At 46.1% G+C, this 17,517-nt stretch overlaps 1 protein-coding gene across 8 annotated transcripts in view; it reads right to left on the reverse strand.

Annotated features, from left to right (window-relative positions):
- The window catches only part of AGAP1 (ArfGAP with GTPase domain, ankyrin repeat and PH domain 1), a 308,125-nt gene that overhangs the window by 225,640 nt on the left and 64,968 nt on the right, over positions 1–17,517 (reverse strand). For 2 of the 8 annotated variants that reach the window (XM_088058487.1, XM_088058483.1), the window contains exon 1: positions 16,027–17,332. The exons of 3 other annotated variants lie outside the window; for them this stretch is intronic. In XM_088058487.1, the coding sequence (XP_087914613.1) occupies positions 16,027–17,038 (1,012 nt within the window). In that variant the 5' untranslated portion in view covers positions 17,039–17,332. Of the gene's footprint in view, positions 1–16,026; positions 17,336–17,517 lie in introns of those variants that run through there. 3 more of the 8 variants (XM_088058486.1, XM_088058485.1, XM_088058484.1) reach the window with 3 other exon arrangements.

The following is a 17,517-nucleotide window of genomic DNA, read 5'->3' on the forward strand; positions in this document are numbered from 1 at the left end:
TTGTAACTTGGTCCCAAATGATGGCTGTAAGGTTGTTCCAACTGCATTCCAGATTTTTTTCCCTTGAATGCTCAAGACATCTAACCCCAGGATTAGAAAAATGGCACCAAGTTGTACCTGATGGAAGCAGAGCTGGAAAAGTGAGGTGTCTCCTGCTCCAAGTGGTTTGTTTTGGGAAACCCAAAGCTGGTTTAATAGAGAAATCTTCAGATTCAGCAGATGTACTTATTATCCATATTATGCAAGGAAATGAGGGGACAAACCTTTACATACAGTGGTAAAGTAATCCCAGCAATGCAATCTCTCCATTCCACAAAAGCCTAAGGTTCTTCCTCGTTCATAGATAAACAAAGCAGCTTTTATCCTAAACACCAACGAGAGGCAGACAAGAAAACCCAAATCATTTTATAACAGTGGTTTGGGTGACCCCAAACACCTGAAATCTAAGTCTCCAGACCATTTTAATATGAGGCAAAGGTAATGCCATCCATAGCAGCTGGCTCAAATTAACACCTCACCTTTACAAGCTGTGGAAGCATTTCCTGGTGGGTTGAGAACCACCCACCACTCGTGTCCCTGCTGACTCACACAAATATTAATCAGCCTTTGAAAGGTGGTGCTCCACCACCAAATTATGCCAATTACAACCAACTCAGGGAGATGAGGAGACCACAGTTAGAGATCTGACAAGACACACCTGGGGATGTAACAGAATATTCACCACTAAACAAAAGCAGGGTAAACAGTTCTAGCAGCACCCATTTATTTATGTAAAAATATGACTTCCAATTATTAAAAATCATATAATAGTTTGGGTTGGAAAGGACCTTAAAAAACCACCTACTGCCATGAGCAGGGACGCTTTCCACCAGATCAGGTTGCTCTGAGCTCCACTTATCCCATGCATTGAAAGAAAAAGGCACAGAATACAGATTTCAGATAAACCCTGTGCTCCAACTCATTCTCCTCTTGTTCACATCATAAGATGAATATCTCAGAACAATTTGCTCCCCTTATCTGCCTCGGTGCCAGCCTCTACAGCAAGAGAATATTTCCATATCATTTTAGGACTGGCCCCTTCATTGGGAGCACACTTTATCAGGGAGCCTAAAAGAGTATGTGGATCACATCCTATTGCCCTTCCCTCTGGTAGGATCTACCAGAAGCTAAGAAAAGTCTCCCAGCAGTTTTAAGCAGGATCACCTTACCAGGCTGCATGACAAAATTAAAGGCTACACACAAGCCTACTGTTTTTATAGAAGAAAACAACTGTTTTGATGAAAAAGCTGGACAGCAGACAATACAAACTGAAAACATTACCTTGCATCCCTGCTTCCAGAGCTGCCTCCAGGCTCCTTAAATGCTGCCTGCTTTGGTGGAAATGCTGCCCAGGTGCTTCTTGTGAGGTGATTTTCATTAATCCTGCCCAGCATTACAGCTGAGCATCATCAACATGCCCTGCTCTATCCCAAGCACCATGGATACGCATCAGAAAGTGCCTGTATCCCTGTGAAAATCACAGGAAATTCAGGATGGAAAAGACCTCCAAGATCAAGTCCAACCTTATTCTAAGTAGCTAAGCCAGATGTGTACTTAGAACCACAAAGATGTCATCTGTCATTGCAATAAAGCAATTATCATGGTGAATTATACCAAGGCTACAGCAGAAAAAAAAACCCCAAAACCATGTTACCTATTTAATTGTTTTAGGCACAAGAAAAATGAGCAAAATTATCTAGGGAAGTGTTACATGAGTTTTTCCCCATTAAAAAAAAGCAGGCAGGCAGTCACAGAGGGCTCCCAAAGAATTACTGGATGAAGAAATCTCTGTACAGACCAGTCACCATATGAAGGAAAAGCCTGAGATAAATGCAGCAAAAAACCCACTATGGATTTCAGGCTGAAAATTGTGCTTGTGAATTAAATCCTTGTTCAGGATTGCATCTGATACCGAGAACTGAAAACCTCTGGCTGCTCTCAAGTGCTGCACCACCGCACCTTAAAATATCCATGACCTGCCTGTTTACAAGGTTTGGCTGTGCCACTTGAGTGACCCCAGGTGTGACCACCCCTGCAGATACCCTGGATCACTGTCCCTCAATCCTTCCCAAGAATTCACAACCTGCCATGCTCATTCCCACTTTCAACAAAGGAAGGGAGCATTTTCACCTGGAGGAAAAGAAACCTCACAGAACTTTCAAGGTGTTTTCAGACAGCTGAACTCCCCAGAGTCAGGCATTTATCTTTTAAATTAAATAGAGATGTCACCACAATCCTTATAGTTAAAAAAAGAAAAAAAAAAGGAAATATGCTGAATTTCAAAAAGAAACTGTTGGAAATCACAGTGCAAGAAATGGAAAACTGACATTACCCAACTGGTATCTGGGGAATAAAATGTCCAAGATGAATCAGATGAGGAATTATGAGATTTTCTGCATAAAGAATAAACAACAGAAGTTTCCAATACTTTGATGCAGACACTGTATTTTACAGCCTGTACCTCAGTGTCCTCCCCAACACAGACATACAGTGAGCATTAAGCATTTTGAAGCTATAATGAAGCATTTGTCAATCAGATCCTCAGAAAGTCAGTCATTTATCCCAAAACATGGCATCCACTGGCATTATGGACAAAGATCCACCTTAAACACTCCAGTAAATAAATCTCACTACCCAGGCCAAAACTGCTGGGGAAGGAGAGTCCCTGGAGCTAAAAGCAGATCCTTTAACAAGAGGGCAACACCTAAACCTGAGCTGAAGAACCCAAATCCATACCCATCCCCTGCCTGCCCCCAAACACAACAGCATCAACAAGAAAGGAGAAATGTGATGCCATTCTTTCAAAGCTGCTCAGCACAGGATGTTTCCTCCTCACAGCAATTTCAAGGCTGGTGAAGTTCTCAGTAATTCCCAAAATTATTTCCAGAAGTGATTTATAACATACCTAGGGACAAAAGGTACAAACAGCACAAGAGTCTACTGAAAACTTGACCTTTGGGGTTTTGCAGTGATCCCTCAGCCTTTATTGGTATTTTCCAAGAAAATCCCATACTTAAATCTCACTTTAATATAAACAGCCATAGAGTTTCCATCTCAAAAATCTGCTCTAGGAATTAAAATGCCACACTCCTTCCTGAAAATTCAGGTGACCAGAACCTCAAAGACTCAAGACTTCAAAAGCTGTGCTATAATTCAAGCTGCATTTACACAAACTGGCTCCCACTTCATGTACCAATTATAGTGTCCTGGAAATGCTCCTCAAAAATGCTACCAAAATCTGTGACAGAATCATTAAAAATGTCCTTAAAACTCCCAACAAAAATCCTCACAACCACTTTGAGGCCCAAGGTTTTAAGCACAAGTCATCCACTGGAAAAAACATGACACTGAAATGAAGGGAAAAAAATACAAGTGAGAATGCTGCAAAACCGCTTATTTCAACACCCAGCTGATTTTACTGGTTCTGCAATCACTTTTTCCTAGGTTTGGCCTGCTGGATGCATATTCCACTAAACAAACATGAAGAAATAAAGGTGGTAAAATTCACTTTAAGTGATTTCACGAGTTGGAGTTAAACACAACTGCCTGCCTTTATTACTCAAAAATTCCCAGCCCAGAGCACAAGGACACAGCCTGAGTCCAAACTCCTATCACACAGCTCACCAGCTTAGTCACAGCCATAAAATTATTAAATATGCATAGGAATGTGCCTGAAATAAAGGCTTTGCAAGCAGACTTAATTTCACATGGATTTATATATTAAAATTACACGTACATATTTATACATATATATTATATATATATATATATTTATATATGTAAATAAATCATATGTAATCCCAAAAAAAGGCCATGCCACTGAAGAAAGGGAATTAAGAAAAAAAAAATTCCTCTGAGACTAGCTGAAAAGGGTAGAAGAGCTGACAAGATAAGCTAAACTACAGTGGTATGAGCCCAAATTTAGCCTTGGTTTATCTGGGAAGCCCTTTGTGGAGGTTACATGAGGTTGCTTGAGCTCTCATCCAGCATCCACTGCTTGTTGGTCAAGTATTTCTCAAAGCTCATCATCTGAATGACTGAAAAAATGCACATAGATCCATTTTTATTAATCTCAGCAGGAAAAAACCCCCATGTTTTATGTTTTTGCTGTGATTTTTGTTCAGCTTTTACTGCACAAAACCCTTCCTTCCTCCTCCCCTGAGGACTGCTGGTGCTGCCAGCGCTGGGGGACAGGGGACAGCACATGTAAACAGTGAAGGCCAGCAGTGTTTGTGATGACTGCAGTGACACATTCCTAGGATTATTGTGCAGGAAAGGAACTCAGATCAGGTCCAGAAAGAAATCAGCTTTTTATTTCGAGTGTGAACCACGTAACCCAGCTGTAAGAGTGAAATGCACAGAGAGACTGGGAGCGGGAATTCTCCGTCCCAAATTTGCAGAGCTCACTCGAGCTTGGCTGGGTAACTCAGCCCCCTCCTGCAGGAGGGAAGGAACAGTTAAATTCCTCTGGTTTTATTCCCCAAGGGCAGCAGTGGCAGCTGTGAGAGGGCTGGGGAAGGAGGCTGGACATGAGACAGGGCTGGAAAAGCCAACATGGACTGAGAGACACTCAGAGCCAGCAGCAGTGGGGTATTTGGGGACAGGGCACTGACCTGGCAGCCAACTACAGCTGAAGGAAAGCTGTGTGAAGTCCAGAGCTTGTGGAAACAGGGTCACACACATTTCATAAATCACTACTACATCATAACCAGCTCCATCACCCACTAAATGCTGTCAAGCCCCCAGCACCAAACTGGTTTTCCATAATTTCTTCCACACAACAGCCACCTGTCTCCATACTTTATCCACACTATTTATGGGTAACATCACACTGATACAGCAGATTCTCAACCTGGGGGCCCTAAAAATACAAACCAGAACATGCACACTCAGATGACACTCCATTTCTTCTTTATTTGGGGATGGAAAGGGATTTGTTATCAGTCAATTCCTGACATACCTTGCAAGGGTAGAGGTTAAAGCAAGCTGTGACAGGAACATACCCTGTAAGTATAAAGAGGAGCTTCACCTTAACACCTCTGCCTGGTTTACTGCAGCCAGCCTCAACAGACTTGGCCTGTGCTCTTGCCAAAGAAACTCCAGGAGGGACTCCAAGAACAATTTCCTTAAGTGTGCTCATTTCTTTTCCAAGCCACCTGAATGAAAGGCTTCCCAGGTGAAAGCACACAAGATGCCCACACGCACACTGAGGGCCTGCAGGGATTTCATACTGAAGTTTCAGTGGTACAGTGTGAAATACAACATCTGGGACTGCAATCCATAATCCAGAAGGAAATCAGAACTTCCATTTTCATGGCAAAAGGCATCTAATAATAGGAAGAAGTTAATATAGCATCATTCAACAGTTACCTAGAACAAAACTGTAATTAACACAGCAAATAAATCCCACTTTGTTCTGGAATCCTTTATTTTAAATGCACTTTTCTGTTCCCCCTACCAAAGCACTCCCAGGAAAGCCCTGCTTCTGAGATGCTTCCTAGCAGACCCTCAGACTTCATTCAGAAGGGACACAAAGGTCCCTCAAAATCAAGCATGGCTATTTCACCACCCCAAATCAGGATGGGTTCCAAACAGATCAGATGAAAACTGCCAATAAAGGCCACCCAACAGAAAGGTTCCCTCCTTAAACAAAGGAAAACTCAAATCCTGCTGCTACTCTGGCTGAGATTTAGGTGGGAGAATCTGGGAAAAGGAAGTGAGTGGTACTGACATGCTGCTCATCTACAGGAGGAGCTGGATCAGGAATACTCCAGGTGCAAGGAGCCTCTGTGAACATCAAGAAGCAGCTGAACGACGAGTGCTGAGAGATGCTACAGCCAAGGGACAAACACTGACCTGCACTTTAATCCCCACCGTCCCTCAGGGGAAGATTATTTGTTTCTGCCACTAAGCTGTGAGACTGGGAAGGGCATCTGGGGTTATGAACTGCTCTTACACTGACTGGGAGAGCTCGTGGAAAGGTCTCCTCTCGATTTTTAGCTTCACCACTGAAGTGTAACTTGGCCATTGTGGCAGAAATACACAGAAGCAGGGCAAGGCAACACTGCACAACCACCTCAGGACAGGAACAGCACATCTGCCCAGGACTGTGATATCTGAATCAGAGTTAAACTGAATGAAACCATCTGCCAAACCAGAAAAGAAAGTTTTACAGCATTCATATAAAATAGCAGCCATCATGTCTCTGTTTTACAGGCACAACTGAACTGAAAAACTTCCAGATTCCACGATTAAACATATATATTATATACAAATTACATATATATATATACACATTTGTTTAATTTTTTTAATTTTAATCTCTCAAAATGTTTTTCAGAACAAGTTCTTCCATGCTATCAGCCCTGTTTCCTGAAGGAAGAGGGAAGTTAGAGCAACAAGAAGTCTTTAGATGACTGCAGTGCTGTCTGATCAGACTCTACTTAGCATGAATTCTCCTCCCTGCTTTAGGTTAAAAATAGAGTCAGTTCAAAGGGCCGGAGGTCAACTGCATTAGCAGGTGATTCACTGGCAGACAGCAGTCAGAAGACACACCTGAGGCTCTGCAGAACCTCCTCAGCCCCGGCAGTGAGAAGGTAAAGCAAGTGGCAGTACTAAAATGTGGCAATAATCTCAGGAATGTTTAAGTCCCAACATAAAGCAAACCAACTGCACAATTTCGCTTTTCACTCCCCACCCTTTATGTTCACAAGACCAAGAGATAAGAAGGGGCAAAAGGGAAGGATTCCTACAAGTCTTCAAGGCAGCCAAACAGACTCCCAGCATTTCCATGCCTCTGGTGCATACATACAGAAATAACATACAGCTGTTTACACATCTTTATACACAGCCAAACATACATCTCTCTTATCTGATCCCAACCTGCTCTTTTCAGAGACTGTCATTCTCAAATAACCTCACCCTGAGTCACCTGGGAAGCTCTGCAGATATCTAAACTGAAAATAAAGAATTTTTTTTCTGAGAACTTCAGTTCCCCTCCTCGAAGGCCCCATCCCCACCTTACCCAGAAGCTGAATATAAATTCCATCATCTGCCCTAAGCAGTGACTTTCCAGCTAACTCAGAAATAGCCGGGAATTTTGAAGACTTAAGACACGCTAAAATATTTTTGAGAGATTAGAATCAGATACAAAAATAACATACTTTGGCCAGAACTGCTTGCATTCAAAGGCATTTCACTAACACCCAGGTGACCCCACAGAGACACTGCACTGCAAACAGGAGCTGAAAGAGGCCCTTCACTCCCAGGGACTTCTGAACACTGCTTTTAAAACATATTTTTTTCAGAAAGAGTCCTTTAGTGTTGCCCTCTTCTTCCTCTGACCCTTGGGAAACAACCCTGCCACGCACAACTCTGCATGGAATTAAAAATATCTCTAGTTAACTCTTGAATAGCACAAGGCTGCCATGCTGGAAATGTGAGGAAATTCCTGGCCAACAGCACAAAACCAAAGTTATCACCTTCTCATGAGGGCAGAGATTAGCCTCTTTTTATTAAAACAAACTCTTCATTGACAAATTTAACAAGTCAGGATGTAAGAAGGCTCTGGGGAGACCTCACTCTGGACTTTGAGTACCTAAAGGGCTTTTTACAAGGTCAGATAGTGACAGGACAAGGGGGAAGTGTATTAAAGTAAAAGAAGAAAGATTTAGATTAGATATTAGGAAGAAATTCGTTATTCAGAGGGTGGGGAGGCCCTGCAGAGGTTGCCCAGAGCAGCTGTGGCTGCCCTTGAATCCCTGGAAATGTCCAAGGCCAGGTTGGACAGGGCTTGGAGTAACCTGGGAGAGCGGAAGGTGTCCCTGCCCATGGCAGGGGTGGAGTGAGATGAGCTCCTCATGAGGAAGGGGCAAGAGGACACAACGTGAGAGGGGTACCAGTGACAGCCAGTGAGGATCTGCCATCCTGGACATCTTCCTTCATCCTGAGGAAGAGTAGCCTGAGCAAGGAAACCAGAAATCTGTAGCTGAGGATGAGGCAAAAATGGTGATTTTTCAATTCAAGTCTGGTTACATTAGACAAATTTTAATTTTTCTCCAAGGCCTGAACACAACCCCCTGAAAGTTGTGAAGAACAACGCAGGGTTAATTTTAACAGCTTTTGTAATTAAAACTGGAGAAAAGTTAAACCTTGTATCCTCCATGAGCACAAACTCAGATTTTTCTCTGCAGACACAGAGGTCAAGGCATAAAAGCTGTTGCCTTGCCAACATAAATATTTCTGTATCTCTGAACAGAGGAGCTTCTGAATTAGGATGTTGCATAAGGAACAGTTGGGTCAACATCCCAGTTTCCCAGGCAGTTTACCCCGGATACAAACGCAACATGAGCCCTGGAAGAGCAGGAGATGTCTCAGGCACTCTGTCATTCTGACACTCATCCCAAAGAAGGCTTTGGGGTTTGGGAGACCTCGGTTTTGGGAGGATGGAGAGCATCACCTCTGCAGGAATGCTCATAAGAGCAACTCTAGCAGGATTAAGGGCTACTACTGATTTTTCAGTTCTTTTCACTAAGAAAAGAAGTGCCACTTAGTAGTGAGAACAGTAACTCATTAAGGTGAAATACTGTGCTTTTAACACCCAAATAACATCTGCACCCACAGAAGCAGCAGAGAAACGAAGGCAGCTCCATAAATGCCTTCACATCCCCACAAATCAAATCAAATACAGCTGCACTGAGTGGTTCATCACCCACTTTTTCAAGGGTTTTCCCTTATGTTTAATCCATTGGCACTGCTGTTAAGCAACTGTTTGCATGGGAATCAGGGAAAAAACTTACATCAGTGATGCAGAACCCTCTCCTCAAACCCCACACATGTATATGTATATACACAACAAGTCCTAAAACAGCACTTTCAGGAATCCAGATTCTCTGTCAAAGGAGCCAGACAAGCTGACTGACAAATACATGCAAACAAAGAGGGATTATAAATCACTTGGAAGCACCAGGAGCTGGCAGCACTCAGCACAGTATTTGAGCTCCCCTTCATATCTAAGTAGCAAAACATCAGCATCTAATCCTTCCAAGTAGGAAAGATCTGCTGGGAGGCTTCATTCACAAAATGGGAACTGGGAAGAACAAGAACCCTTTACTAACATTGGGATTTTCCCAAGAAACTTTGAATTTATTTCTTATTAAGTACCTTCAAGGCTGAAATGAACTTCCTCAAGCTCAGAAGTTGAGACACATCATCAATTCATTTAAAAGTCAAAGTTGCTTGATGTAACCAGAACTGACATTTCTGAATCTTTAATTCAATAGCTCTCTCTTTCTATAAACTAGTGAAAATAAAGGTACAAATAACACATGTCAGGCAATATAGAGAGAACACTTCTCAAAGCAAGGAGACAGACTTTGAGTACCACCCACATGGAACATTTACAGCCAGGAAATACAGATGTACCTACCTGGTAAATCCCAGGGACTCTACTGACATTACAGCCAGATCCTACAGGGCTCCTCACAAAGCCCTTGCTGTAACATCTCAATACATGGAGAGATTTACTCTGGGTTATCGCTTCAGACAAGTGACCTTTACATCTTCATCTGGGCAGCCTCAATGGAACCCAGAACACGAGGACAAGTACCAAGCATGAGGTTAAACAATGACTTAAGTGAACCCACTCCACAAACATCCCTCCAAATGACACCTATTGACCAAGTGACCCTCATGACAAACACGCTGCCCTGAGTCCCTGCCTGTTCCAAAAACCCCTTACAGCTGTTCCTGCAGCCCAACAGCTGCACTGCAGGTCTCTCTGCCTTATTTCCCTCCTTATTCCCAAAGGGAACCTCAATAAATAACAAGGCTGACCATTAATGTCATCTGTGATGATCAAAAGAAGATTGTAGAAAGCTACAGCACACTGTTTGCTTATTCTCTCGCTGGCATTCGCCGCCTGCTTTGCTTTAAGGAAACATTTGGTATTATTTTGTCAATAAAGCACAAGTAGTTGTCACACACTGTCATTATGTACCAGCCTGAACCATCAAAATCATCAAACACCCCGTTTTCAACTCCCATCAAGATAATAGCTTTATGCTGGATGCTTTTCATGAACAAAATAGATGATAGTTTCACGGGTTCAATATACTGACATTTCTTTCTCCTCGCACATGAAAAAAGCCATTCTGTGGTTTTTGGCAGAAAGCGCCTCTCGCTGTGTGTTTATTGCAGTTGCCATGGGGAAATCCCAACACCACTTATCAAAAGTAACACCAGCACATTAACAGTCTGCATTAATGATTTCTTGTTAAATCCTATGCAGCCCAAAGTGAAAAGGAATATTCAGGCATTTAAAACATTTGTCCCTGCTTTCCAAACACCGATTCCTGAGGTTATGGCCATGCCAAAGAAAACCCCAGTACACACAATCGTTTTAAACTCATTTGGTAACTGGAGAGTTGTACTTGGGCAATCAGCGTTCAACTACTACTGATCATCAGCTCTGTAGGATCAAAATTAGCTCTGCTCTGCAACAGAGAGCCAAACTGCTCGTTCAAATACACCCAAGTGGTTCTTCAGTGGTGATGTAGGAATCCAAGACCTGGATGCAGCCCTGCTAATGAATTCACACTGCTTTGAAATTCTATTTTGTGAAATGAGAGTGATGGCAGGTTCTGGCTGCTTCACTAGAGAGAGTATGGGTTCAGCACCTGGTACCAGTGATTTCATTTTGCAGGGCAAAACGACCATTATGTCCAGTAAAGAACTGCAGTCAAGTCATGCAGCAAATATGAGCAACTTAAAACCCTCCTCTGGTCTCAGGGAAAAGCTCATCTGCCACCTCACATACAGGCCCCACCTCTGAAAAAAACAGTAACTTTAGACTCACCAGGATGAGCAAAGAGCTCCAGAGGAACCCTATGCTCTTATTATGCTTATGGTAATAAGATATGAACCTTATTATGCTTATGATAATAAGAATCACAGAATTGTTTAGGTTGGAAAAGCTCTCCAAGGCCACTGAGTTGAACCTGTGCCCGATCCCCACCTTGTCACCAGCCCAGAGCACTGAGTGCCACGTTCAGGCCTTCCTTGGACTCCTCCAGGGATGGAGACTCCAACACCTCCCTGGGGAGTCCTTTCCAAGGCCTGACCACCCTTTCCACGGAGAAATTCCTCCAGATGTCCAACCTGAGCCTCCCCTAACCCAACCCGTTCCCTCTCCTCCTGTCCCTGTTCCTGGGAGCAGAGCCTGACGCCCCTGGCTGTCCCCTCCTGGCAGGGAGTTGTGCAGAGCCAGAAGGGCCCCCTGAGCCTCCTTTGCTCCAGGCTCCTTTCCCAGCTCCCTCAGCCTCTCCTGGGGCTCCAGACTCTTCCCAGCTCCATTCCCTTCCCTGGACACACTCCAGCCCCTTGGTGTCCCTCTGGCCACAGGGCCCAGAACTGGACACAGCTCCAGCAGGGCCTCAGCAGGGCCAGCCCAGGGCCCGGGGGCTGTGTCACCCCACAGCTGGCACAACCCAGGGGCCACTGGCCTCTTGCCCACCTGGACCCATTTTTAGCTGCTGTTGACCAACACCTTCAGGTCCTTTCCTTCTGGATCCTTTCCATCTGCTCTTCTCTCAGCCTGCGGTGCTGCAGGGGTTGTGACTCAAGGGCAGGATGGGACACTCGTGTCATACCGAGCAACCTCAGATTCAAGGCAGGGAATTTGGAGGAAAAGAAAAGGAATATCATGTTCTGAATGTTTCTTTTCCTTGTGCAGACTGTGCTTTGGTCATCTGCATGAGCTTCATTAGATAAACACACTGTTACCTGGACTGGTAAACCAAGGAACAGGCAGATCTCTGGCAAAACAACAGAATGCCAATTCAATTTACAGAGGTCGGTTTGGGAGGGAATGGAGATGAATGCCTGCACAACACTTGACTGAAGTATTCCATGATCTGTCCAAACAAAGTCACCCATTACTGACATGAGGCATTTAACTGTCAAGATTATAGCAGAGAGGCATTAAAATTCTACATTTCTTTTCAATTTTAAGAGGAAAAACAAAGACCACAGCTGCTAGCAGCTGGCACATACTTCAATATTGTGCAAACATTAATCCATCTCATTCTCTAATTCAGCCAGTGACCTTAATACCAGTTCAGTTCTTAATCACCTGGCTCTATCAGTGCAGCTGGCATTCATTTTGCTTGACACAAGACCTACCCAATAAATAATAATAAAAACCCCACTTAGACAATGCTTGAAAATGCTTGACCCCAACTGCAATCTGTTTATCTGCTGGGTTTTATTTTGTAACAACCTCTAGACAACACTCACAAGAACTGAAACAGATGAAGGAGTCCTAGAAGGCTTTTTAGTTCATGACATCAGGGATTCTCCAACACTGAAAAAGATCATGCTTATGCCAGCACAGCGCCAAAAACCTGAAGCTATGACCCAGGGAGCCACACAGGACCAGTTCCAGTGCATTTGCATCTCCCTGCTCAAATCCCATGTGCTCCAGATCTCTGCCCACTCATCCGTACAAGTGTAAATCAGGGAATGCCAGCAGCACAGCAGAGCAGTGACCAGGGGAGCAAGGAGATGACACAGAACTAACAAGAATTACCTCAAGTGAAGCTTTGCAAGTAAAAGGCTGGAGGCCTCCAACAAAGATCACTCAGCAGCTTTCCCCTGCTTCCCACGACTCTAAGCTGCAGAGAATTTGAGATAAGAGCTTAAAACTAACTCCTCTAAAACCTCAGGGGAAAAAACCTCAAAAGGGCAGTTTATCATATTATAATGATACTCTTTTTGATAGTCAACAATTTTGATACCCAAATCTGCTTAGTATATCCTAAAGAGAGGTTATTCAAACAAACATATCTCAAAGCAAACGCAACAAGTGAAAACTACCGAAAAATAAACTATTTTAACACCACCCCCATGCCCTCAGCTTCAGAGCCATCCTCCTCCTCTTCCTCCAGAGCAGCAAGAACTCCTCTCTTCCGGAAAGAATAATGAAAACTTCAAGGAGAAGAAAGTTTAGATGAGGAATGACATTCCCTTTAATGACTTCTTCTAAATGGTTTAAGGCAAAAATAACTTCTCTGGCTTGAAGTTTATGGAAGTCTGTCTTTCTGCCTTTGGGGATAGTGGTCACGCATATAGAAAACCTTTCTTCCTTCAAATAGATGGATCCCCTGCTTCCCCTTGCAAAAGTTTTGAGAATTGTTACTTGCATAGGATTTGAGGCAAGCAACAGCACAGCAAATGGGGTTTGCAGGTAGAAAAGGTAAAGGCTTGATGCTCAAGGGCAGTTTAGTGACAGCATGAATAACTACTGAGAGTTCAGAGTCTGACTGCAGCCAAAAACCAACCTTTCCCCACTTTATTACCTACAGCCAGACTCAGTAACATCAAAAACATGTAGATTTTGAAATTCTTGACTCTTCTGCTTAAAAACTTGTTCAAAACTATGTTATACCTGACTGTGGTAGGTAAAGTAAGGTATTTCTTTTCAGGAAATACCATCCAAGCAGGTATCGCAGTACTCAGGTGGATATTTGAACCTAAGCTACATATTTTAAAACTTCTACTTTCTCTTAAGACCCTGGGCATGGGCAGTTTTTTTGTTGCAACTACAAAATCAAGTAACTCATGCACAGCACCAAACACAGAGAATACCAAGGCCATGAGGGAAACAACTGTAGAATCATAAAATTACAGCCTGCTTTGGGTTGGGATGGAATTTAAAGCACATCTCATTCCACCCCCTGCCATGGGCAGGGAGAGCTTCCACTATCCCAGATTGCTCCAAGCCCCAATGTCCAACCTGGCCTTTTCCAGGGACCCAGTAGCAGCCACAGCTGCTCTGAGCAACCTGTGCCAGGGCCTCAGCACTCTCACAGACAAGAATTTATCAATTTTCCAGGGAATAAAACTCACACTGAAATTAAGGTTCCACCTTTGTATCTGCAATTACTCCAGAATCTGTGCACAGGACTGTCAAGAGCATACCAGCTTTACAGCAACTAAAAGAAGCAAAGACAAGTTCTGGCTGAACAGCAGCTTGTTCCAACCTTAAACTATTAAAATATATTTGGCATGCTAATCGTAATATCTAACTAAACATTTTTCTTAACATATAGTAGGAAAAATTAAAGACAAATTAGTTCAAGTTCAGCTTTCTAATGGTCACCAATGAGCAAAAACCAGAGGTGTGCATAAGCTTTTTTCCCAAGCTGCAATTTTATGGCTAAAAGGAAGGAAACAGAGCACACCAGGCCTGCTAACCCATAACACAAGCCTGTCGCACCACTGCCTACTGCAGTTGCATTGCTGGGACACAGGAACATGTTTTCTGGAGAACAAGCCTCTAGGCTTCATAGCACCAGGCAAATTTGGTAGTGGTACGCACAGGAAGAACCTCTCTGGAACATCTCAGTGCAGTGTACCAAGAGCTACTGATTAACTGAAGTTGTCTCCCAGGCTGGGAGGACTGTGCTCCCAGTATATGACTGTGTGCAGCTGGAAGAGAGCAAGAGTTGGAGTGTGTTGGCACAGGACAGGCATAAAGAGCCAAATGAAGTAATTCTCTGTTGTGGTTACCTTAAACTTTAACCAAGGTCAGACCACAATTTCCGTCAAGATTATTATAAGCCCACATGAATGCCTCTACATCAATAAAACCTTACAGTCCTCAGTCACTAGGTCTAAATATTTGGCTCTGCTCCTTGTGCCTCAAACTCTGGGCACGTTCCCCTCGCAGCAGGAGCTCTGGATCTGTAAGGGGCTGGCAGCTGCTTATTGCTTTCCCCAATAAACCACCTGGGCCCACCTCTACACCATCCTCTGCTGTACCTGGGCCTTTATGAAAGCTTAATCCAATTGTGAATTGTATTTTCAGAACAGCAGCGACTCAGAGATCATGTGCCACCAGATAAGCACTTAGTGCTCAAAGGCGACTGTAATTGCTGGTTAAATGTTTCATCACAGATACTTATTACAGATCTGAAAGCACAGCTAGAAGAAAGCACCATCTCACAGCGCTGAAGCTCCACAACCAGCATTTCTGGTTTGACACGTCCCAGCCAACGATACCGGGATCCTTCCAGCTCCTCACAGAAAGCAGCTCGTCAGCTCTTCCCTGCCGCCCCACAGTAAGGTACCTCCATCCCACAGTAAGGTTCCTCTTCAAGTTTTTCTTGTATCTGAGGGTTCACAAACCCCCAGAATTCCCTATCTGGTTTCCACCTAGACTAGAAATGCTCTGACTAATTTGTACACGTCTATATAAAATGACTCAAATAATGAAATAATTCAAAGAGTGTGTTTTCTGAGTCTGTACTGTGTTCCTCAAAAATATCTAACTTGGTTCAAGCTCTTTTACTACAATGAATGTTTAGGATTTATGAGACACACCAGTATTCACTCACTTCTCCAGCAGTGCCCATTTCTAACCAACAAAGCTCATCTTTCAGATTACAGAAGTCTTTCCAAAAGGAGAAAGTCCCAGTGATGTGCAGCACTGGGCCACCCAGTGATCCATATACAGCAGCACTCCAGCTTCTATTCCATAATTAAACAAGTGACACTCGTCTCATTCAGCTGTCCTAGAATGCACAAGCAATCACCCCAGAGAGGGATTTTTGGTTCAGGAGGACACACAGCCTGACCTGCACGCCCCAGAGCTGCGCTCCTGTGTGCTTTAAAGCATGCTGTATCAATAAAATCATGTAATGGTTTGGATTGGGAGGGACCTTAAACACTATCTCGTTCCACCCATTGCCATGGGCAGGACATCTTCCACTATCCCAGGTTGCTCCAAGTTCCTTCCAACCTGGCTTTGGACACTTCCAGGGATCCAGAGGCAGCCACATCTTCTCTGGGCACCCTGTGCCAGGGCTTCTCCATCCTGATGTACCCCAGTGCAGCACCTCCCTCTCCTCCCACCTAACAGCCCCTTGACCCCACCATCCATCCCCCACCACTGATGCTGAACCACCCAGATGAGACAAGGACGGGCACCTTTATGGGGGGACCCGTTGATGCTCTCAGAGCTGGATTGCATGTCCACTGCGGCTCTCCTGAGGCTGCTAAAATAAGCCCTGGACCTGGAGAAGTTGCTGCGGGGGGAGCGCCCGTGGGGGCTGCCAAAGAGGGCGGCGGGTCCGTCTCTGCGGGCGAAGATGCCGCTGAAGAATCGCAGGAGCCGGTGCTCGGTGCCGGCGGCCGGGCCCTCCCGGCCCAGCCGCTCCGAAAGCCGCTGCAGGTCGCTGTTATCCAGGGTCCGGTTCTTGCTCTTGCTGCGCTCCCAGCGCTCCAGCCGGGACAGCGGGTCCGCCTGGCTCAGCACCTCGCCCACGTCCAGCGTGTTGCGCTTCTCGGGGGTCTCTGCGGGCAGCGCGGCGGGCGGCGAGGGCGGCGGCGGCCCGGGCAGGCAGCCGGAGCTGCTGTGCCGCCGCACCCGGGCCGGCTCCGCTCCGCCGCCGCTCCAGTGCCTGAAGCTGAAGCTCCGCCGCAGCAGCCCCGGCTGCCGCCGCGGGCTGTGGCCCCGCTCCCCCGGGGCCGGCTCCCCGGGTCCCCCGTCCTTGTCTCCCTCTTCCCCGGGCGGGGATGCGGCGGCGGGCGCCGCGGCTCCTCCGGGTGCGGCGCTGCCCCGCGGCGCCCCGGGCACGGGCGGCCCCGCCCTCCGCGGCACCTTGAGGCGGCCCAGCTCCAGCTGCCCCGTGCTCAGCGTCCTGAAGGTGCGGAAGCCGCAGGGGCTGGGGACCCTGTCCCGCTCCTCGCCTTCCTCCTCGTCCTCCTCCTCCTCCAGCAGCAGCAGCCCGGCCCTGGTGAGGCTGGAGGAGCCCGGCGGGCGGCTCCGCCCGCGCCGGGGCAGCTCGGGGCCGGCGCGGCCGCTCTCCGGTCCCAGCAGCTCCTTCTTCACCATGGTCACGGAGATGCGGTACACCGTCTTCCTCTGCGGGGTGCCCCGCTGCATCCTCTCGGGGGAGGAGGCGGCGGCCGGCGGCTCGCTGCTGTCCAGGAGGTACATGATGGCTCTGCCCTTCAGGCAGCAGCGGCTACCGCGGGCACCGGCGCCGAGATGGATGGATGGAAGGGATGGATGAATGGAGAGACGCGGGTGGCTGGAAACGCAGAGCCACAAACCACTGCAACCCGGTTAAAAAATAATGAAATAAATAAATAGTAATTTTAAAAAAATAAAATGCTCCGGTATCACACCCCGCTCTGCGGCGGGGTCAGGCTGGACTCCAGCTGCGCTCCCCGCCGGCGGCCGGCGTCCATGGCAGCGGCATCCCAGAGGCGCCGGGGGACGGCCCACATCCACGCACGCATCCTCCTCCCGCGGAGCCCGGCTCCGGTCTTCACGGCATGGGAGCTGCAGCAGCCGCTTCCGAGCTCATTGTTTACAGCTCGGCCGCACGGCCGCGGATCCGGCCGGGTTTTTTCCTGCGTTCTCCGCCGGGTAAATCCGATGAGCACCCGCGGCGGCTGGGGCGGCTCGGGAGG

Source organism: Pseudopodoces humilis, chromosome 8, assembly GCF_049639895.1.
Source record: "Pseudopodoces humilis isolate 2021_Gansu_Grassland_sample_001 chromosome 8, ASM4963989v1, whole genome shotgun sequence".
NCBI classification, from domain to species: Eukaryota; Metazoa; Chordata; class Aves; order Passeriformes; family Paridae; genus Pseudopodoces; species Pseudopodoces humilis.